Raw genomic sequence first — 17,129 nt, forward strand, 5'->3', positions numbered from 1 at the left:
GCTTAAGCCAGGAAGAACACAGCTTGACTTTCAGAACCTGGCTTCTGTTTGCAGGTCTGGCAGTTGGCAACAAAGCCATTATACTGTAAACAGTGCAAATTTGATCCGGAGGCCATTGAGATACACCAAGTGTGGAATCCCATAGTGCCCTTTTAGACAGTTGCTTTTTGGAGTGAAACCACTTTAGACAGTGAAAACTGATTATTTCTTGCTGCACTGTTTATTTTGCTCCAAACGTTTATGACTTGATGGAAATAAGAAGCTCTGAGATAGCTTGAGATGCAGTAAAAGGGTGCACCTGCAAAACATCTTTGGAGCACCATTGCTTTTTATTCAAGAAAGTCTCAAAACTTGCACATGAATAGAGATACAGCTTTTTGCTTGGGAGAAAGCAGTGATGAAAAGACACAACACCCAGGAGTGTAAACGAGCAGTACATCATTGACTGAGTCTTTTGAAATCACTTTCAGGCCTCTAAAATGCCATCATCCTCCCTGTCTGGGATTCTAACTCCCCAAAAGGGTATTTTGTGAGCTGGGAGGAGTGAGGTTCGATTAGGAATTCAGAAATCACCGTGCCATATGCATTGTTTCTGTTATTCCCTTCCTAAGTTGTAGCTGGAAGAATCTGTTTTGATTGTGTTCTTCTGAGCAACCCTTTCCTGAGCTAACTAATGCTGTCCCACACCTTGAACAGCCTCCCTCCCTCCCATCCCCTAGCTGCTCCCCTGGAAGGCTGTTAACCACCTCACTCCTTTCCCATTTAGAAAGCCTTTGCTTTACATTTACTCGTGGCTGGCTTGTAATCATGCGTTTTGGTGCCAACATTGTCATTTAACTTAAACAGTTCTCTTCTCTCCCTGATGTATACATAGAGACATCATATTCCTGCTCTGCCTTTGTCTTGCTGGGCTAAATATCCTGTTAGGCTCTTTCCTTTTTTGCCTTCTTGCATAAGCAAGGCCCTCCATCCCAGGGTTATGTGAGTAGCCCATCTCTGTGACCTGCCTGAGCTTCCCAGCTTTTGTTGACATCCAAATGATATTTAAAGAATACAAACACGAGTCCAAAACCTCCTGGAGAAAATTGTTAACTACCTGCACTGTTTAAATGTCTGCTCTCAGTCAGGAATCTCCCCATGTTAGTACAGTTATGACATGATGCACACCAGCCTACAGGAGACTTGGAAAGTGCTGGAGCTGAATTCCACAAGGACAGTCTTTCAACTGATACAGAAGACTGCAGAAACCTGAGAACTGTAGTAACCTGAAAACTGCTGAGCAGTTCCCAGTAAATCCATAAACTCTTCTAAGACATGGCAATGAAAATACAGGGGTGTGACAGCTCCTGAGAGATCACATCTGAGTCAGTTACTGCAGCTCATCATCGGAGGCAGCGCTGTGAAGGAAGGGCTGTGTGTTCAAGGCAAGTCCTTTGGAATACCAAAGTAAAAAGTATCAGCTGAAACACTTTCATAGGAGTTAATTGACCTTTTACAGTGGTTTAAGCAAACAGATTTTACTTCAGATCTGCAGTGAAGTTAGACCATGCACACAATCAGCTTGCACAGCTCTATTGATGAGTGCTAATTCATTCAGCTGAGATAACTTGCTCACTTACAGTCATCTGTCCACACTCATCATGCTGCCTTTTGCAAGGTGCTGTAGCTGGTTTATGCCAGAAGAGCAGCAAGGTCCTCTACGTGTTGCTGAGAAGAACTGGAAGGCTTTTAGCATTGAATTACTGCAACCAAGGTATTTAACATACCAGCAGTTTGGGGAGCTGGCAGAGAGAAGTTTTGGGTATTTTTGGTACAAGAAAACAGTACAATTTCCCTGTTCTCCTTCCCAGGCTTGGGATTGAAGTTCTTACCTCAGCAGTCATTAAGAACAGATCATACCATTGCATCCAGTGAGCAAAGACATTTGTGTCATTGCATCAAGATACTATTGTACTTTAAGTAAGTGCTGAAGGCCAAGTCGGTCTCCAAGTTAAAACTTCACTGAGATGAACAGGAGCCAGAGCTGCCATTCAGGAGGCAGAGCTGCCATTGCAAGTTCCCAGCAGGCTCAGGGAGACGAGGTCAACCCACTTCTGCTTTTAATTCATGCAGCAGAGCTGTCCTTTAGAGCTGGCATTGATAAAGCCATCTTATCCTATTGCTCTCATGGGGCATAGGAATAATTTCGGGGTGCTTTGTTGGCTTGAAAGGGCTGCCCACAATAAAGCATGCCATGGAAATTTAATTTACTGGAATCCAGTTCTTCTGCAGCGAGTATCAAAGCCAGTATCTAGAGCACTGTTGTGTGGGGTTAGAAACCATACAGGTAATTGACATACTGCTACACACAATGAGTAGTTGCTCATTATTACAGAGTGAACTTTTTTAGACTGGTAGGAAGAAGGTAAGAATTGCTGCTTCAAATAGTACTGAGAAACAGAATAGAAAAGGAATCTTTACCATGTTACTTGGGGATGCAAATCCAAAGGTAAACACTTACATTTCTGGGCAGGCTCGTCTGTGCGTCATACTTGGCTTGATCCTCAGCATTCTTCAACTGACTTGGATCAAACTCCATGATCAAATTCCATCATCAAAATCATAATGACTTCTTGGTTTATTACAGTAGAATGAAGCCAGTTCTGCTCTCCCGTTGCTCAACAGTGCTAACCCCTTTCTAAGCAAAAAGTATTGTTTCATCACATACATAACCTGCATTTACTGAGCTCAGCTTGAGCTCAGAATCTGGCACATAAAATGGAGCTTGTTTTGAACAGCAGCAGGAGTGTGGTAAACTCACAGAACATGCAGGCAGCCGATGCAGTGCCACAGAGTGAATCTTCAAATGCAGCTTCGTCTTCTGTGCTACACTGCTTCCACAAGCTGAACTAGTTTAACTGAGGGATAGTCCAAAGGACCTGGGGCTTGTCTCTACTGTTGACTCATTGAAGCTGAACTGCCACTGAACTGTGCAGTTTCCCCTTGATGTAAAGTGGAAATGGTTTGCATCAGGGAGGTCCCAAAGGACATATTTTGGAGGCCATGTCTTGCCCTGTGGTCCGTATCCATACGCTGTCCTGCCACACACCTTCACCTTTGCAGCACAGATGTGTAAGGCTGATGCCAGAAAGTCCTCCTGAAGCGAGGTTGGCAGGATTAGACCCACAGCTTCTGTACAGCATTCGCTCTAAACTGATGAGCATGTCATTTGTGCTTCTTACCAAAGGGACCAAAGCAGATGCTGTTCACTCTGTTTATTTGATCATGCGCCTTCCTTTCTTTTCTTGCTCTGAGTTCTTAACCCTGTGCTAATGAGCAGTGACCAAGGATGCTCTGGCTGGCTGTCACTCCTGTTTCACGCTCCACCTTCTTGCTTAAAGTTGCACACAGTAATGGCAAAACAGGAGCACATTCAAAATCAGGTACTAAATGTGTACCCCATTCATAGGATACATTTGGATGCAGATGCATACTTGTAGTGCTGCCTACATTCACCAGGTGCCTGCGTGGAGCATTCCTGTGGTTTACAGGAGAGATGGAGGTGGGCAGCTTGGGGAGAAATCCTCCTCATCATCACAGTGATGTTTGAAGTATTCCAGTACTAGAGAGTGCTCCTGTGCAGCTATAGAAACTGCTCAGGTGTCTTCTAAATGAGTCGGTAACTTTTTCTTTCCCTAGGATATAATTGGAAAAGCACTGCAGTATATTGGAGCATATGGTGAGCTCTGCAACACAGAGCAAGTTGTGGCTCTGATTGATGAGGAAACGTGCATCAACTGTGGCAAATGTTACATGACCTGTAATGATTCCGGCTACCAGGTAAGAGCACAGCTGTAATTAGCAGAAAGGCACCATGAGTTATCTTTCTGCTGCTGGGAAGGAAGGATCTACCTTCTGTTAATAAGCAGGTGGTAAAACCAGATGTCTGAGGTGGTGGGTTTGCCCCCTGCATGCCCCAGGCTGAAGCTTGCAGAAATCACTGTGACCAGAAAGCAGCACAAATCTGAGCTGGGGCTGCTGTCTGCAGCGAAGGATCCAGCTGGTTGCAGCTCAGTGCAGTGAGATAAGCTGCAGGAAATGTATCAACATTTCTGTGATCGTGCTCCTTGCTGTGTCCCCTGGAGCCTGTCTGCAGAGAAAAGGGCAGCAGAAGAGGGGACATGTTCTTGCAGAAAACCCAAATAGATTTTTCACAGAACCCAGTACACAGGGAGCAGTAACTTCTACAAGACTTTTGGCATTCATCTCAGTCTGAAAATAGTTTCTCAGAAGCTAATACTTTAACTGAGCACCGAGTTTCCCCTGAGCACCACGACCTTTTGTTGACGCTTCAGTGTAGCCAGTGGTAGGTCTGATCAATTTAGTCATACAGTCAAAGAAAGAAGTGTCCCTGTTTAAAATCAACTCCTGCCACCAGAACAAGTGTGCCAGAGCAAGGGAAGATGTGGGGTTTTTTTCCACTGAGGTGAGAAAATGAGTACTGCATTTATATCAGATTACATTACTACAGTGGCCTTTTCACTGTCTACCGTGGTTCTTTACCCTGCATTCTTCACCTCTTAGCACCACATTTCCCAGTGAAGGGGAGGAAGTAGCCCTTGGAGGGCAAAGGACTGTGTTTATATTTAGTAAAACTTCTTCTTTATAATTGCAATTAAATAAAACAGCACCAAAAGAACCAAAGTTTAAAACCTCAGGAAGTTTTCTAAGTACAAAACAAAAAGGGAGTGGAGTCCCTTGATTAATTAAGGATATTGAAAAGTAATTAATTGCAAAGAAATTCTTAATTGCAAAGAAATTACATCCTCCCACCTTCAAAATATCACCTGCTTTTTGCTTCTCTTTGTTTCAAAAATACCCATGAAGCTCTGCAGAGCTGTCACCTTGTCTGACTCCAACAGCAGAGCTTTCCTTGATTTAGAGTTGGCACTGCAGTCCCGACTTCCAGCTCCCTTTGAAGATGTGCATTGTTGTTAGGGACAGAGGAAGGAGCCTTTCTTAAATACTCACAAAGCAAAGTCCTCTTTGTGCTCTAGCTACACTAAAACTTGTAGGTTCAGGGCAGTCAGTATCTACTTCATGCCCTCACTGGTTGCTACAGCAACTTGCAGTGCTCTGTCAGTGCCAAAAGCCCAAATGCTGCAGATCTGCCTGAGGACCAACCTGCAGCAGCATCTGATGCTTCCCATCTTCCTCCCCCCACTCCCAGTGGGGACTGGGGACATTTGCTGAGGTACCACTTGTTTGCAGAACAGCCAGAGTTCAGCCTTCAGGCCTGATTTTTCCTTCCTAAAACTCTTAATAGTGGTTGGGTTTTCTGACTTCTTTTCCTTTGCTAGAATTGCTTCTTAGAAGCTTCTGCAGTTGTGTGATGCTCCTGGTTTTGCCTTTAATTGCCATTTCCATTATACCAGGAGCTTATTTCATTGAGGCTGCAATTGTGAGTTCACATTCAAATACACTTATCACCCTAATTGGTAATGAGGATGCACTGCATGGCAACCTGAGAACTAGAGCGAGCTCTGCCTGCCCAAAACTCAGACATCCCTGGCAAAGATCTGCAAAGGACACTGATGATAAGCACAGCATGCTCTGCTTTTTCTCTGCTGTTTATTACATTAGATTGATGATGCTTTGCTGGAAATATAAGTCAGAGCCTGCATTGTGGGGAGCTGTGCTGCGCTGCAGCCTCGCGGCCATGGGCTACAGTCTCCCTAACCAGTGACCCTGCCAAATGGCTGCCTTGGGAAGCGTTTCCTTGACTGGAAGGAGAAGTGAGTTTCTAAACTCCCCAGGGAGTTTAAACATCATGGACCAAACTCCTCCTTTTGTAAGCAAGCCGTCCTTGTGACCCTTTGGGGAGCTTTCACAGAGATCTAATTTGGCCCCTATTTCTATATGGGTGTGGGGGGTGTTCTGCTCCCGGCCTGTTGCACAGTTCCTAGAGCTGCAGCTCAGAACCACACCAAGATGTTTGCAAGCGCCGCAGTGGGAGCAGCTCCGGCCTCTTCCCGTGAGCCACGTCCGTAACGTCTGTTCCCATCCACAGGCCATCGAGTTCGCTGCCGACACGCACCTGCCCGCGGTGACGGACGGCTGCACGGGCTGCACGCTCTGCCTCAGCGTCTGCCCCATCCCAAACTGCATCCGCATGGTGTCCCGCACCACGCCGTACGTGCCACGCCGAGGGCTGCCCCTGGCCCGCAGCCCCGACTGCTGACACACACCCCGAGACAGACACGGACCCTGAGCTCCCCTGGCCACAGCCTGACTGCTGACACACACCCCGAGACACACACCCCGAGACAGACACAGACCCTGAGCTCCCCTGGCCACAGCCTGACTGCTGACACACACCCCGAGACACACACCCCGAGACAGACACAGACCCTGAGCTCCCCTGGCCACAGCCTGACTGCTGACACACACCCTGAGACACACACCCCGAGACAGACACAGACCCTGAGCTCCCCTGGCCACAGCCTGACTGCTGACACACACCCTGAGACACACACCCCGAGACAGACATAGACCCTGAGACACACACCCCGAGACAGACACAGACCCTGAGCTCCCCTGGCCACAGCCTGACTGCTGACACACACCCCGAGACAGATACAGATCCTGAGACACACACCCCGAGACAGACATAGACCCTGAGACACACACCCCGAGACAGACATAGACCCTGAGACACACACCCCGAGACAGACACAGACCCTGAGCTCCCCTGGCCACAGCCTGACTGCTGACACACACCCCAAGACAGACACAGACCCTGAGACACACACCCTGAGACAGACACAGACCCTGAGACACACACCCTGAGACAGACACAGACCCTGAGCTCCCCTGGCCACAGCCTGACTGCTGACACACACCCTGAGACAGATACAGATCCTGAGCTGCTCCTCACCCCCAGTCCCGACCACCAAGCCACAGACCCTCAGCCACCCCTCAGCCCTGTGCCTGTCTGATGCTATTGATTGCCTCTCTAATTAGCCCTTGAAAAAGCACACTTATGACAAAGCCCTGTTGTACCGGTGGCCGTTGCAGTGAATGCTGTGGCTTTCACAACTCAGGCTTGGAGTCACAGGAAGGCAGCAATTAGCCAGTCGTGGCTGCCAGTCGCCACCATGCAACTTTCCCCTCGCCATTTGGGCTCTAATTCCCCAATTTCTCTCCAGACTCTTGTATCTCTATGAATTTTCTGGCTGTAAATATAATTAAGAAAGCATTTCTAATGAGCTACGATTCAATGTACAAGCTAACTCCTCTCTTCAAGGAGGCATTTTGTAATTAAACATTGCATTTAGTTTTAAAAGAGTTTCTCAGAAGATGTAATTAACTACATAGCATGCAAACAAAGCAATGTGGCTTCTATTTTTCTATGGGAAGGAATGAAAGGGAGTTTAAAATAGGATTTAAGAACTGGATTAATCACTTTCAACTACCACAGCATATGGTATTGTATTTTTATAATCCTTTCTAATTCTTTCTCACACTAGTCACTTTAAGGAATAAATTTGCTGTGCGCTGACACATGCTGGACTCTTCAGATGGCTTCCAGGGGTGGCTTGAGCATTACTTTCCCCCAGAGAACACTCACAACGTCTCTCTAAAGCAGCTAAACTGGCTTGTTATGAAGTCCGGGTCACATTTCAGGATTCTGAGATGTGGTAGCATTTTTTTTTTTTTGCTCCAAGCTCACTCCCTAAATAACTTTTTAATTGTGCCAATTAAGGTTCCAGAACACACAAGTTACAGGTCAGAGCTCTGGTGACGTGCCACAGGGACACAGACCCTGCAGCCTGCCTTTGCCAAACACACACACGTCGGGCAGACTGGCGAGATGATGATTCCCCCGGTGCCAGTTCTTCACACTTATTGGTTATGTTCGGTTCTAAGAGCTTCACAACCAAAGAGAAATACTGAATTGCTAAACAATACCTCAGTTTTAGTCCGTTTCTTTGGTTCACAATAGGAACTTCCTCTCTGTTATGACTGTATTGCTGTCTGCTTTACTCCAGCACGCAAAGTCCTTACTTTCATCGTCATTGTGACACACCAATTCCTTTTCTTATACCCTGTATTGCAATCAGCAAAAGCTTTGATTAAAAACATACCTTGACTTCTGTTTCTTGATTTATGAATTGTGCAGGGAGCGTTGAAACCAGCTGGGGGTTGGGGGGCAGTTCATCTGCTAAATCCAGTGTTCTCCTGGAGGTCTGTCGGGTGCTGGTTCATGATCGCCAAGGTTCACTCCGCGGATCATCGATGAGCCAGCTCAAATGCACATGATTCCATTACCTGCCTCCAGTGCGGAACGTGGGGTGCTCTTTGCCCCTCTCTGGCACCTCTCTGCCTGCCTTTGGCTTGTGGTCCTCGTGCAGCCCTTCCCCCCTACACACACACAGAGGTAGAGGCATGCTCTGGGTCACTAACCTTGTGAAGTCTCCTGGGGTGTAGCAGCCTGGCTGCAGCAGCACTGTTTGTTTGCCACGTTGGTCCTGCTGGATGCGATGCCTGGGCAGCTGCAGCCTGATCTCCACCATGAGCCTCTCGGTGTACTCTGGGTGTTGCTCCTCGTCGTCGTGGATTTTTCACACTCGGATGAAAACAGGAACAGAGACTCATACTGCTTAGGAAATATTTACCTGAAACTTCTTTAAAGCTCTCACTCTCCTGGTGTTTTTCTTATCTCCTGTGAGCTATGGAGGACTCACAGGCTGGACAAGCTGGTTTATGACCAAGCAAGGTTTGGAGCCTGTGCATGTTCTGCCTGTACCTCTTTGGGAGAGCTGTCTGACAGGCAGCGTGCCCTGGCGTGGGGCAGGAAAAAGACATCAAAACCCCCTTGTCTGCAGGTAACATTTGATATTCTCAGTTAAGCAGAGGCTAGGAGAAGCAGCTGGCTTCTCCCAGGCTGTTAGCATGTACCACTTCTTTTGTATCTCACCTGCCCTGACCCCCGAGGGCAAGAGGCTGTGTGTTACCTGCTGCTGCACTGGCCAGTTTCTCCAGCTCTGTCCTTGCTGCATCCTCAGACCTGCTTGCCTCCCTGGCCTGAAGGCATCACACCTGGTGGTATGGCTTCCTGTAAATACAGGGCAACACCAGGAGGACTAATTCAAGCAGCTGAGCACACGTAACCACAAAATTAGAGCTTTCCCTGAGCTAGTCACGGGACATCCAGTCTTCACCAACAGCTACAACATCATCTTTGGAGGAGCAAAGGCCTTCTTTAGGAACCCACATTAGACTCAAGGCTATCATTTGCTTACCAAAGAATAACAGGCTACATCATGCAGGTTTCTTACTCACTGACTGCCCTCTCCCCAGCTCACGTTCTATCAGGTCCATTAAGAGTTTCAGGGAATATGCTCCCAAATGACTGTGAATACGTTCTGACAGCCACCAATAAGCCCGTGTGTTGCAGGAGCTCAGAGAAATGGCCACATTTAGGTTTCCTGCAGGACAGTCATCGGGTTCAGGAGAGGTGTAAACAGGCAGGAAAGAAAGAAAGAGCTACAAAGGACACTTGCCTGGGTGTTATAGGTTTTGTCACAGCCGTGCTGGGGAATCCATCCCATTCCATGCACCCAAGAGCCAGGGAAACAAAGCAAATCAGGAAAATGGGGTGTGTGCTGCCAACACTGTAACCAGTTAGTGACTAAGGGAAGTGAAGCTTCAAAGTGTGAAAGTTTCCAAATGAATCTCATGCATGCCAGTGATTTAGCTGCATATTTAAGGAATTATGTATTACTAAAGGCGAGCTGGGTGAGGCCCTGCCAGCCCTGCCCTCGCAGGCTGCACGCACGCTGTCCTGTCAGCCACTGTTACAGACTGGTGTAAATGCTATTTGACAAATTACATAATGACAGAAGTGCCACAGCTCATCCTGCAGCAGCGCTTCCTTATTCACATCATATTCCTGCACAGAAAAAGGCCCCCATGTGCAAGTCCAAGAAATACTTGAAGAAGCTGCCAAATCTGCTTTTGTGCCTCTCAGTGCACCAACAGACATTCACTGGGAGACGAGCAGCTGGCAGCGTGGGGCTGGCCACAGCAAGAGCCACAGCTGAAAAGTTACACAGCACTTATTTTTAAACATACCTGAATTTTTAGTATCAGTTTGATCTGGGTGCAACTGGAGCAGCCTCTGTGCAGGAGCTTGAGGGGCAGCCTGGATCCCCAGAGCTGGAGCCTCGGTGGTGCCCGTCGCTGCTCCTCACTCTGCCGCCTCTGCGGATGCCCATCTGCTCACTTCATGAAGTTTGACAGCAGCAAACTGTAGCTCCCCTGTCCGGCCTCTCTGCCCCTCTTTGTTAAACCTCAGAGGCGTGAGGCAGCGCTTTTCCAGCCCCCGGCCTCTGTGAGCAGGGAGGCAGCAGCCTCAGCGGCTCGCTGCCCTTCCCGCAGCCTCCAGTGCCACATGCTCTCACCTTTAGCTCCTCCAGCTTTGGTGGCTTTCAGTCTTTTATCTCAAGGTGGCAAAAGTGATTGTGAGATACGAGGCTATTCAAACTATCAACCTTCCAAACCCCAGCTGAGTGCCATCACTCCCGTGCCTCAGGCAAACCTCGTTGTTCAACGCACTCCAAGGCTGTAGCCTTAGAACCACGACGTTGAGCACAGCTCCTTCCTACCAAGAAGATGATCCTGCCGCCACGTTCTGTCCCTGTGGTTCATTGTTTTTCTGCTGTACCATGGGGCTGGGCATGCTGTTAAAATTTTATATGTATTTTTTCCAACAAAAAGCTTCATGTTTCCCAGCAGAAAACACTTTTTTAGATAAAATATTCATCTTCTTGGCAAAGGTTTCAGTTCACCAGGCTGCTCCTCTCCTTTGATGAACAGTGGAAGATGGGTTTTCATTGGCAACATCTGGCACCCTGGCAGACTCTCTCGGCAGCTGGATTGGTAACTTCAGAGTTGCTTCTGGGTCTCTCGTATAATTACTCTGCTTATGGGCCATCTGCGTTGCTTCAGCTTTGCTGCTGCCATTTCCTTCCTTTTCTGAGGAACCACAAGCTCTCCACTTTTATTTCTCCAGCTCAGTTCTTAGTAGCTCTTCCTCAGGTTGTGCTGCTGAGCCTCGTGCACGTGTCCACGCCGGCCTTGCCCAGGAACAGAGAGCCTGCATTTATCCTTCCTGTTTTCTTGGAGGTCTGAATGTGCCCGTCGTGGTGTTTTGTGCTTTAAGAGCAGAGCTGCTCTTTGTCACCAACCAGAGAAGCTGCAGGCCAGCTTGGCACATGGACACGAGCCCCCTCTGCATAAGTAAAGCCTTAAACCATCTCAAATCTTAACAGAAAGCATGTCCACACACACAGACACACTTTCCTCTTCTAGCTTAAGCAATCTAAAGTTACCACAAGGAACAGCAATGTTCATTTTCTGACAAAGAGCTGCGAGTTGTCAGGCTTTCCCTTGACACACCTACCTGGGTGCTCTCAGACACCGGGGCTGGGCAATGTACAGGCATTAACAGAGCAAAGTCCTTCCTGCCGTGGCTCCACAGATGAAAACTGGAGCTGTTGAGTTCGTCAGTGCTTTGCTAAATGCTGCTGTAGCTCTGAACTCATCGGGGTTTCCTGTAGAGCCGTAGCAATGCCAGCCCTCTGGTGCTGAGCCAGCACTGCAGAGCAGGGAGCACAGGGAGGGTTCCCGGGGCTCTGCAGGGAGCTGCCTCCGCACCTCACTGGCACTGCCTTCCAGCCCTCTCCACACACGGAGGTCAGGGAGTGCTGACTGCATCCCGTGGGCCTTGACATGGATTCAGCAACCAGGAGCCTTAAGACAAGGGCAGCAAACAGTTTCAAGCTGTTGCTCGCAGGTTGTTGAGGTACTATGTAACAGGAGAGCCTTAATAAATGATTGTCACACAAATAGACTCAGTTGCAGCCATGGATCTGCCTTGTCTTTTTTTTCACCTCTTTTAAGACCAGAGATTTGGTCCTTTGTGGTACCAAGTTGCTCCTCAGGATCACTGCCTGCAGTGGCAGGAGCTCTTCTGCTGCAGCCCAGCCAAGAACCAATCGGTATCTAATGCCTCCAGTGGGCAACTCACCCTGGTAATTGCTGATGAGAGTCACACACCACCAACTACAGCTAATCACCATCTCTTTAAAGGACATTTTTCCTCACCTGTTTAGTTGTCACTGCTGCTCCTTGGAGACAGGTTTGGGCCTCCTCACTGAAACCTTCGCCTTCGGTTGCTGAGAAGGAAAGTTCCTCAGGAACTGCGCTCCCGTTGTCACGCAGATGGGATGGCTGGCAGATAAAAGTCAGTCACTCTGTGAGCACAACCCCAGGTTCGGTCAGTCTGAGTTCAGTGAGGGAAGGCAGTGCCTTCTGTGGCTCCTGTGAGTGTGCCATAGTCTTTGCATTTTAGGCAGAGGGAGTGAGGTGGAGTTTGACTGGTCTCAGGGTAACACAAGGGAGCCAAAGCCAGTGGGTGACATGTGCCATGGCATGGGGCTACAGCCTGATTCCTCACTGAAGTATTTAAGACTTACTATTTTTATACAGAAAGCATGCCAAAATGCAAGGGGAAAGAGTACAAAGTCTACTTGCCCCGAGGTGAAGCAGCCAGCAGGCTGGGAAGCACTCAGCTGCCAGTGCCCAGGCCCGACTGCGCTGGTGTCCCAGGCAGGCACCAACACGTGTACTGGCTCACCACCACACGCTGAGCAGCCCCATGCTGCTCTCCCTGGATCTCCTGTGCATGAGTAAACCCCTGTCACAAGTTTTACGAGGTGCAAACATATATGCCATTTTATGCTAGCAGCCTATTTATTGGATTAGCTCGAGGATTTGATGCAAAAGCTTAAGATGATATTGAAAACACACATCACTTCTATTGTAGCTAAGAAAATCAGCTTTGGAATTAGAGAGACCTCGTATCTGGCATTATGTATAGCCCTTTAGCTTTTTTAGCATGGCTGCTCTTTGTTGCTATGGCAACTGAATTAACCATTTCATTAATGTAATGGAACAAACCCTGCTGATCCATTTTTGCACTCAGGCAGCTTCCAGCAGCCCTGTCACACCGTGTCCCTTTCACCTCGGACCCAGGATTTCCTCAGCACTGCCAGAGGGGTTTGGGTTGTGTTTTCCCTTGATAGGGAGAGGCTGAGCTGTTGTTCCTGTATTTTTGGCAGCTAAACTTACCTGGGTGTCTCTGGGCAGCTGCTGTGTGGCACCCCTGCAGGGGAGCAGCAGCCTCCCCAGGCAGCAGGCAGCGCAGGGACCTGGCTGGTTCTGCACACCAGAAAAGAGCAAATCAGTTAAAATAATGAAGCTTCATGCCCATGGCCAGCTCATAGGTGAAGCCTGGCATGATGTGGGCTACTGTAAACAGCACCACAACCCGGCTGTGCCCGCTGCCCAGTTGCTGAACTGTGGTGGTGAAGGCAGCTGGAGGGCCATGCTCTTTGTTTGCCTTGGGTTTAACACTCCCCAAGCCGTGCCCACACGTTCTAACGGCCACTGCAATAACAGCTCCAGCAAAATAAGACACATAGGGGCAGGGGCAGCTCTGTGTGCACAGCTCCTCTGAGCTCTGCCATTCCAGGGGCTGCCCTTCCCTGAGACCCACACAACACCCCACACTGCCCTCAGCAGCTCAGGGCTCAGCCAGCAAGAACCAAAACGGGCCCCACGGTCAGCTGGAAAAGCTCTCCACAACACACTGCTGCCAGGTACTCACCGAGGCCATGGTGGCAGAGGCAGGGCCCTGGGGAGCTGGAGACCCCTCAGCTCTAACCCTCTGTGCCCATCAGTGCCACACTGCCCAGGAGGGCACCAGCCATGCCCTGAGACCAGGGCTGCTGCTGCTCTCAGCCTGGCTGAGCCCCAGCAACGTGACACCAAGCACAACCTGACTGACACACATCTGTCTGTCCTTCCAGGGCAGCTACCAGTGCAAAGCCACGGGACAGACCGATGGTGGGAGTCCCTGCAGTCCCCACAGACGAGGTGGCCTGTCTGATGAGGGCTTTGGTTGGGGTTGGCTTGCCTTTCTCTCCGGCAGAACTCTGAAGTTGGTAATGTGAGACTGAAGTTTTACTGGAAACAGAGCAGATGTGTGAATGGTTTTGAGAAATGAGTTAATTAACTTGGGAGGTATAAACCCTTTCATTAAAGAGACAAGGCGTGGAAGCAACAGCCCAGTAACACATTGCCTGCTGCACGGCTGCTCGCTCACTGCTGTCTGAGGAGATGGATAAAGCATCAAATCTACATGACAGAGCACAGTTTGTGTCATTCATGTGTGCTGCCTTCCTTCCCTGCCCAAGTTAGACTTGATGTGCTGCCTCCTATGGAGTTCCTTGTGTAAGAAACACCTGGAGACTCTGAAGAAGGAGAAAGTTCTGTAAGGCCTCCCCCTGGGCACACCCAGAGGCTCTGTGGCCACTGAGGTAGAGCTGGTGCCATGTCCTGCTCCTGCCTTTGCTTCTCTTTGGCTCAGGAAAGCACCTTCCCCACTGCCTCCTGTCACAGCACTAGGTAACTGCAACATTACCTATCTGTACATTGTAGGGGAGGTGCTGGGAGCAGTGATGGTATGTCAACGTTAAGCTTCTGAATCGATGATGTAGTTTTAGGCAGCTTCCACACCTGGTATCAGTTTAGCCAGAAGATGATGTCCTGGCATGATTAACAGAGCCCGTGGCTTCCAAAAGCATGGCACCTGCACACCTTTTCCCACACACACAGGTTAATATCGGTACAATAAGCAATACACATTACTCTGAAACTTGACCACAGTTTTCTGTCCTTCACTAGAACTCAGCACGCTTTAAAAGCAGCCATCAGCTGCTTCAGACATTCCACAAGCATGGGGTGGTTTTCAGGGCCAGATCCTTAGCTGCAACTCACTGGAGCTTGTCCAAACACGAGGAAAAGATAGCTATGTTTAAAATAACTGTGTTTCAAACAAAGCAGGGTCTGGCCTGACCTTCCTCTCCCTACTCCCATGTGCAGAGAACGCTCAGGCACTGGTCCCGGGTGAGTCCATACCTTTGTGCCTGAGGAAATGTCCTCACGGGCCACGGGCACTGGGCACAGCTGTGAGCCCCAGAGGGGCAGGCATCCCCTCTGCCCTGGGCCAGCCGTCAGACTAGCCTTGCAAACCTCTTCCCTCTCCCCAAAGGGCCTGACCAGCACGGAACAACCAGCTGTCTCTGCACCGAGCTGGGCAGTCCTGCCGCATCCAGCCCAGGGCTGCTGGAACTCGGGTCCCTGTCGCACTCTCCATCCCTGTCGCACTCTCCATCCTGCTGGCCCTCTCCATCCCTGTCCGTCTGCATCCCCGTGCCGCTCGGTCGGTGGGGGCTGCGGTGCCGCTTTCCGCCGGCAGGGGGCGGTGTTTCTCCGGGAGGCCGGTCACGCGCCGGCAGCCGTGCGGGGTGTGACGTCATCGGTCGCGCGCGCCCGGTGCTGCGGCGGCTGGGTGCGGGGGGGGGTGCATGTGCGGGAGTGGGTGTGTGCATGTGTATGTGCGGGGGTGTGTGCATGTGCGGGAGTGTGCCTGTGTGGGAGTGGGGGTGTGCATGTGCGGGGTTGGGTATGTGCATGTGTATGTGCGGGGGTGTGTGCGTGTGCGGGGGTGTGTGTGCATGTGCGGGGGTGGGTGCTGCCGCCGCGGTGTGCAGCGCCCAGCACCGCACCTCGGGTGCCACACAGCCAGGGGTGCTGGTCAGGAGCAGCTGGGGTGACTCCCTGGGCAGCCTGGCACAGGGGCTGACAAGCCTCTCGGGGAAAAAGTTGTGCCCCAGCTCTAATCTCAGCCTGCCCTGGGACAACTTGAGCCCATTTCCTCTTGTCATTCATTCCTGGGGAGCAGATCCCCAACTCCATGCAGCCTCCTGTCAGGGAGTGTCAGAGAGTGCTCCCAGCTCCCCGCAGCCTCCTCTTCCCCAGGCTGAACACCCCCATTCCCTCAGCCCCTCCCCAGCACCCTTGTGCTCCACCCTTCCCCAGCTCCCCTGCCCATCACTGGCCACGCTCCAGCCCCTCAGCGTCCCTCTTGGAACAAGGGCCCCCCAAAAAGCATTTCCTTTTTCCCTACTCCAACAGCAGCACCCCGCTCAGGGGCTGTGACGTGAGTCATCCTGTGTTTTACCTTCCCAGCGGACAGTGACACAGACCAAACAGGAGGCAGAGCTACTGCCACAGACACTCTGGACAGCAGAATAAAATTAGCATCACAAGAAGGGAAGGGAAAGTATTACTGTTACCCAAGCACTGCTGAATTAGCCAGATGGAGCCAAAAATAGATTGGAAACGTCTCTGTTGTAGCCAAAAGAGTATGACTTCATGTTACTTAAGCTGAAATGGTATTTTGCTGCATATAAACCTCAGACATACAAACAGTGCCTTATATGCACTCATCTGCAAAACCTTGTGTGTGTTTGTGCTTTACATGCTCCACATTTCATATGTAACTCTCGACAGATGCCAATTATTGCTCAGGGTTAAGCTTCTGCTTCTAAGCAAGTCATGTGAGGCACTGTTAAAGGCTGTCCCTCTGTCTCCAAAGCTCTTGTCTATGGGAGACACAATTTAAAGCCTGGCTGGGGATAAGAAAGTGTGTTAGAGGTGCTGATGGCTGCACCCCTGGATACCAAGCAAGAGCTGGCTGTACTCCTCAGCTTTTTGCAGATGCTGTTCATTTATCTGCCCTTCAACCACAAGGCTTGTAGACCTGTTCCTCTTCCAAGGCCAGGTCTATCATAGGCACACAGAACACCTCTGCTCTTCCCTGCACCCGTGCAGCCACTTTGGGCTACAGCTCACTCCTCTGGGCTGTGCCTTCACACGCTGGCAGGCCCTTCTAGTGCCATCAGCACCAACCCAGCACCAGCACAGGAGCGTGAAGCAACATTAAACACACACACAAGGCCTGAACCACCCCAGCAGTGAGGTACCGAGGTCGCTTTCCTACTGCAAGGACACAAGCTGAAGAGCTGTCCTCAGGATAACAGGCACCCCTCGGGTTTCTCCAGGGCAGGACCTGGGCAGCTGTGGGGCCTCTCCCCTCGGCTGCTGAGCACAGCCCCAGTCACCCCAGAGCTCCAGCCCGACTGCACTTCACTACTTGTGAGGCTTTCCACTGTTTT

General features: G+C 50.0%; 1 protein-coding gene across 1 annotated transcript in view; it reads left to right on the forward strand.

Moving 5' to 3' along the window:
- Positions 1-6,220, forward strand: part of DPYD (dihydropyrimidine dehydrogenase) — a 320,182-nt gene extending 313,962 nt beyond the window's left edge. Inside the window, exons 22-23 of the mRNA XM_062003807.1 lie at positions 3,679-3,819; positions 6,050-6,220. Of these exons, the coding sequence (XP_061859791.1) occupies positions 3,679-3,819; positions 6,050-6,220 (312 nt within the window). The remainder of the gene's footprint in view (positions 1-3,678; positions 3,820-6,049) is intronic.
- Positions 6,221-17,129: the final 10,909 nt, after the last annotated feature.

This window comes from Colius striatus, chromosome 10, assembly GCF_028858725.1.
Source record: "Colius striatus isolate bColStr4 chromosome 10, bColStr4.1.hap1, whole genome shotgun sequence".
Taxonomy (NCBI): Eukaryota; Metazoa; Chordata; class Aves; order Coliiformes; family Coliidae; genus Colius; species Colius striatus.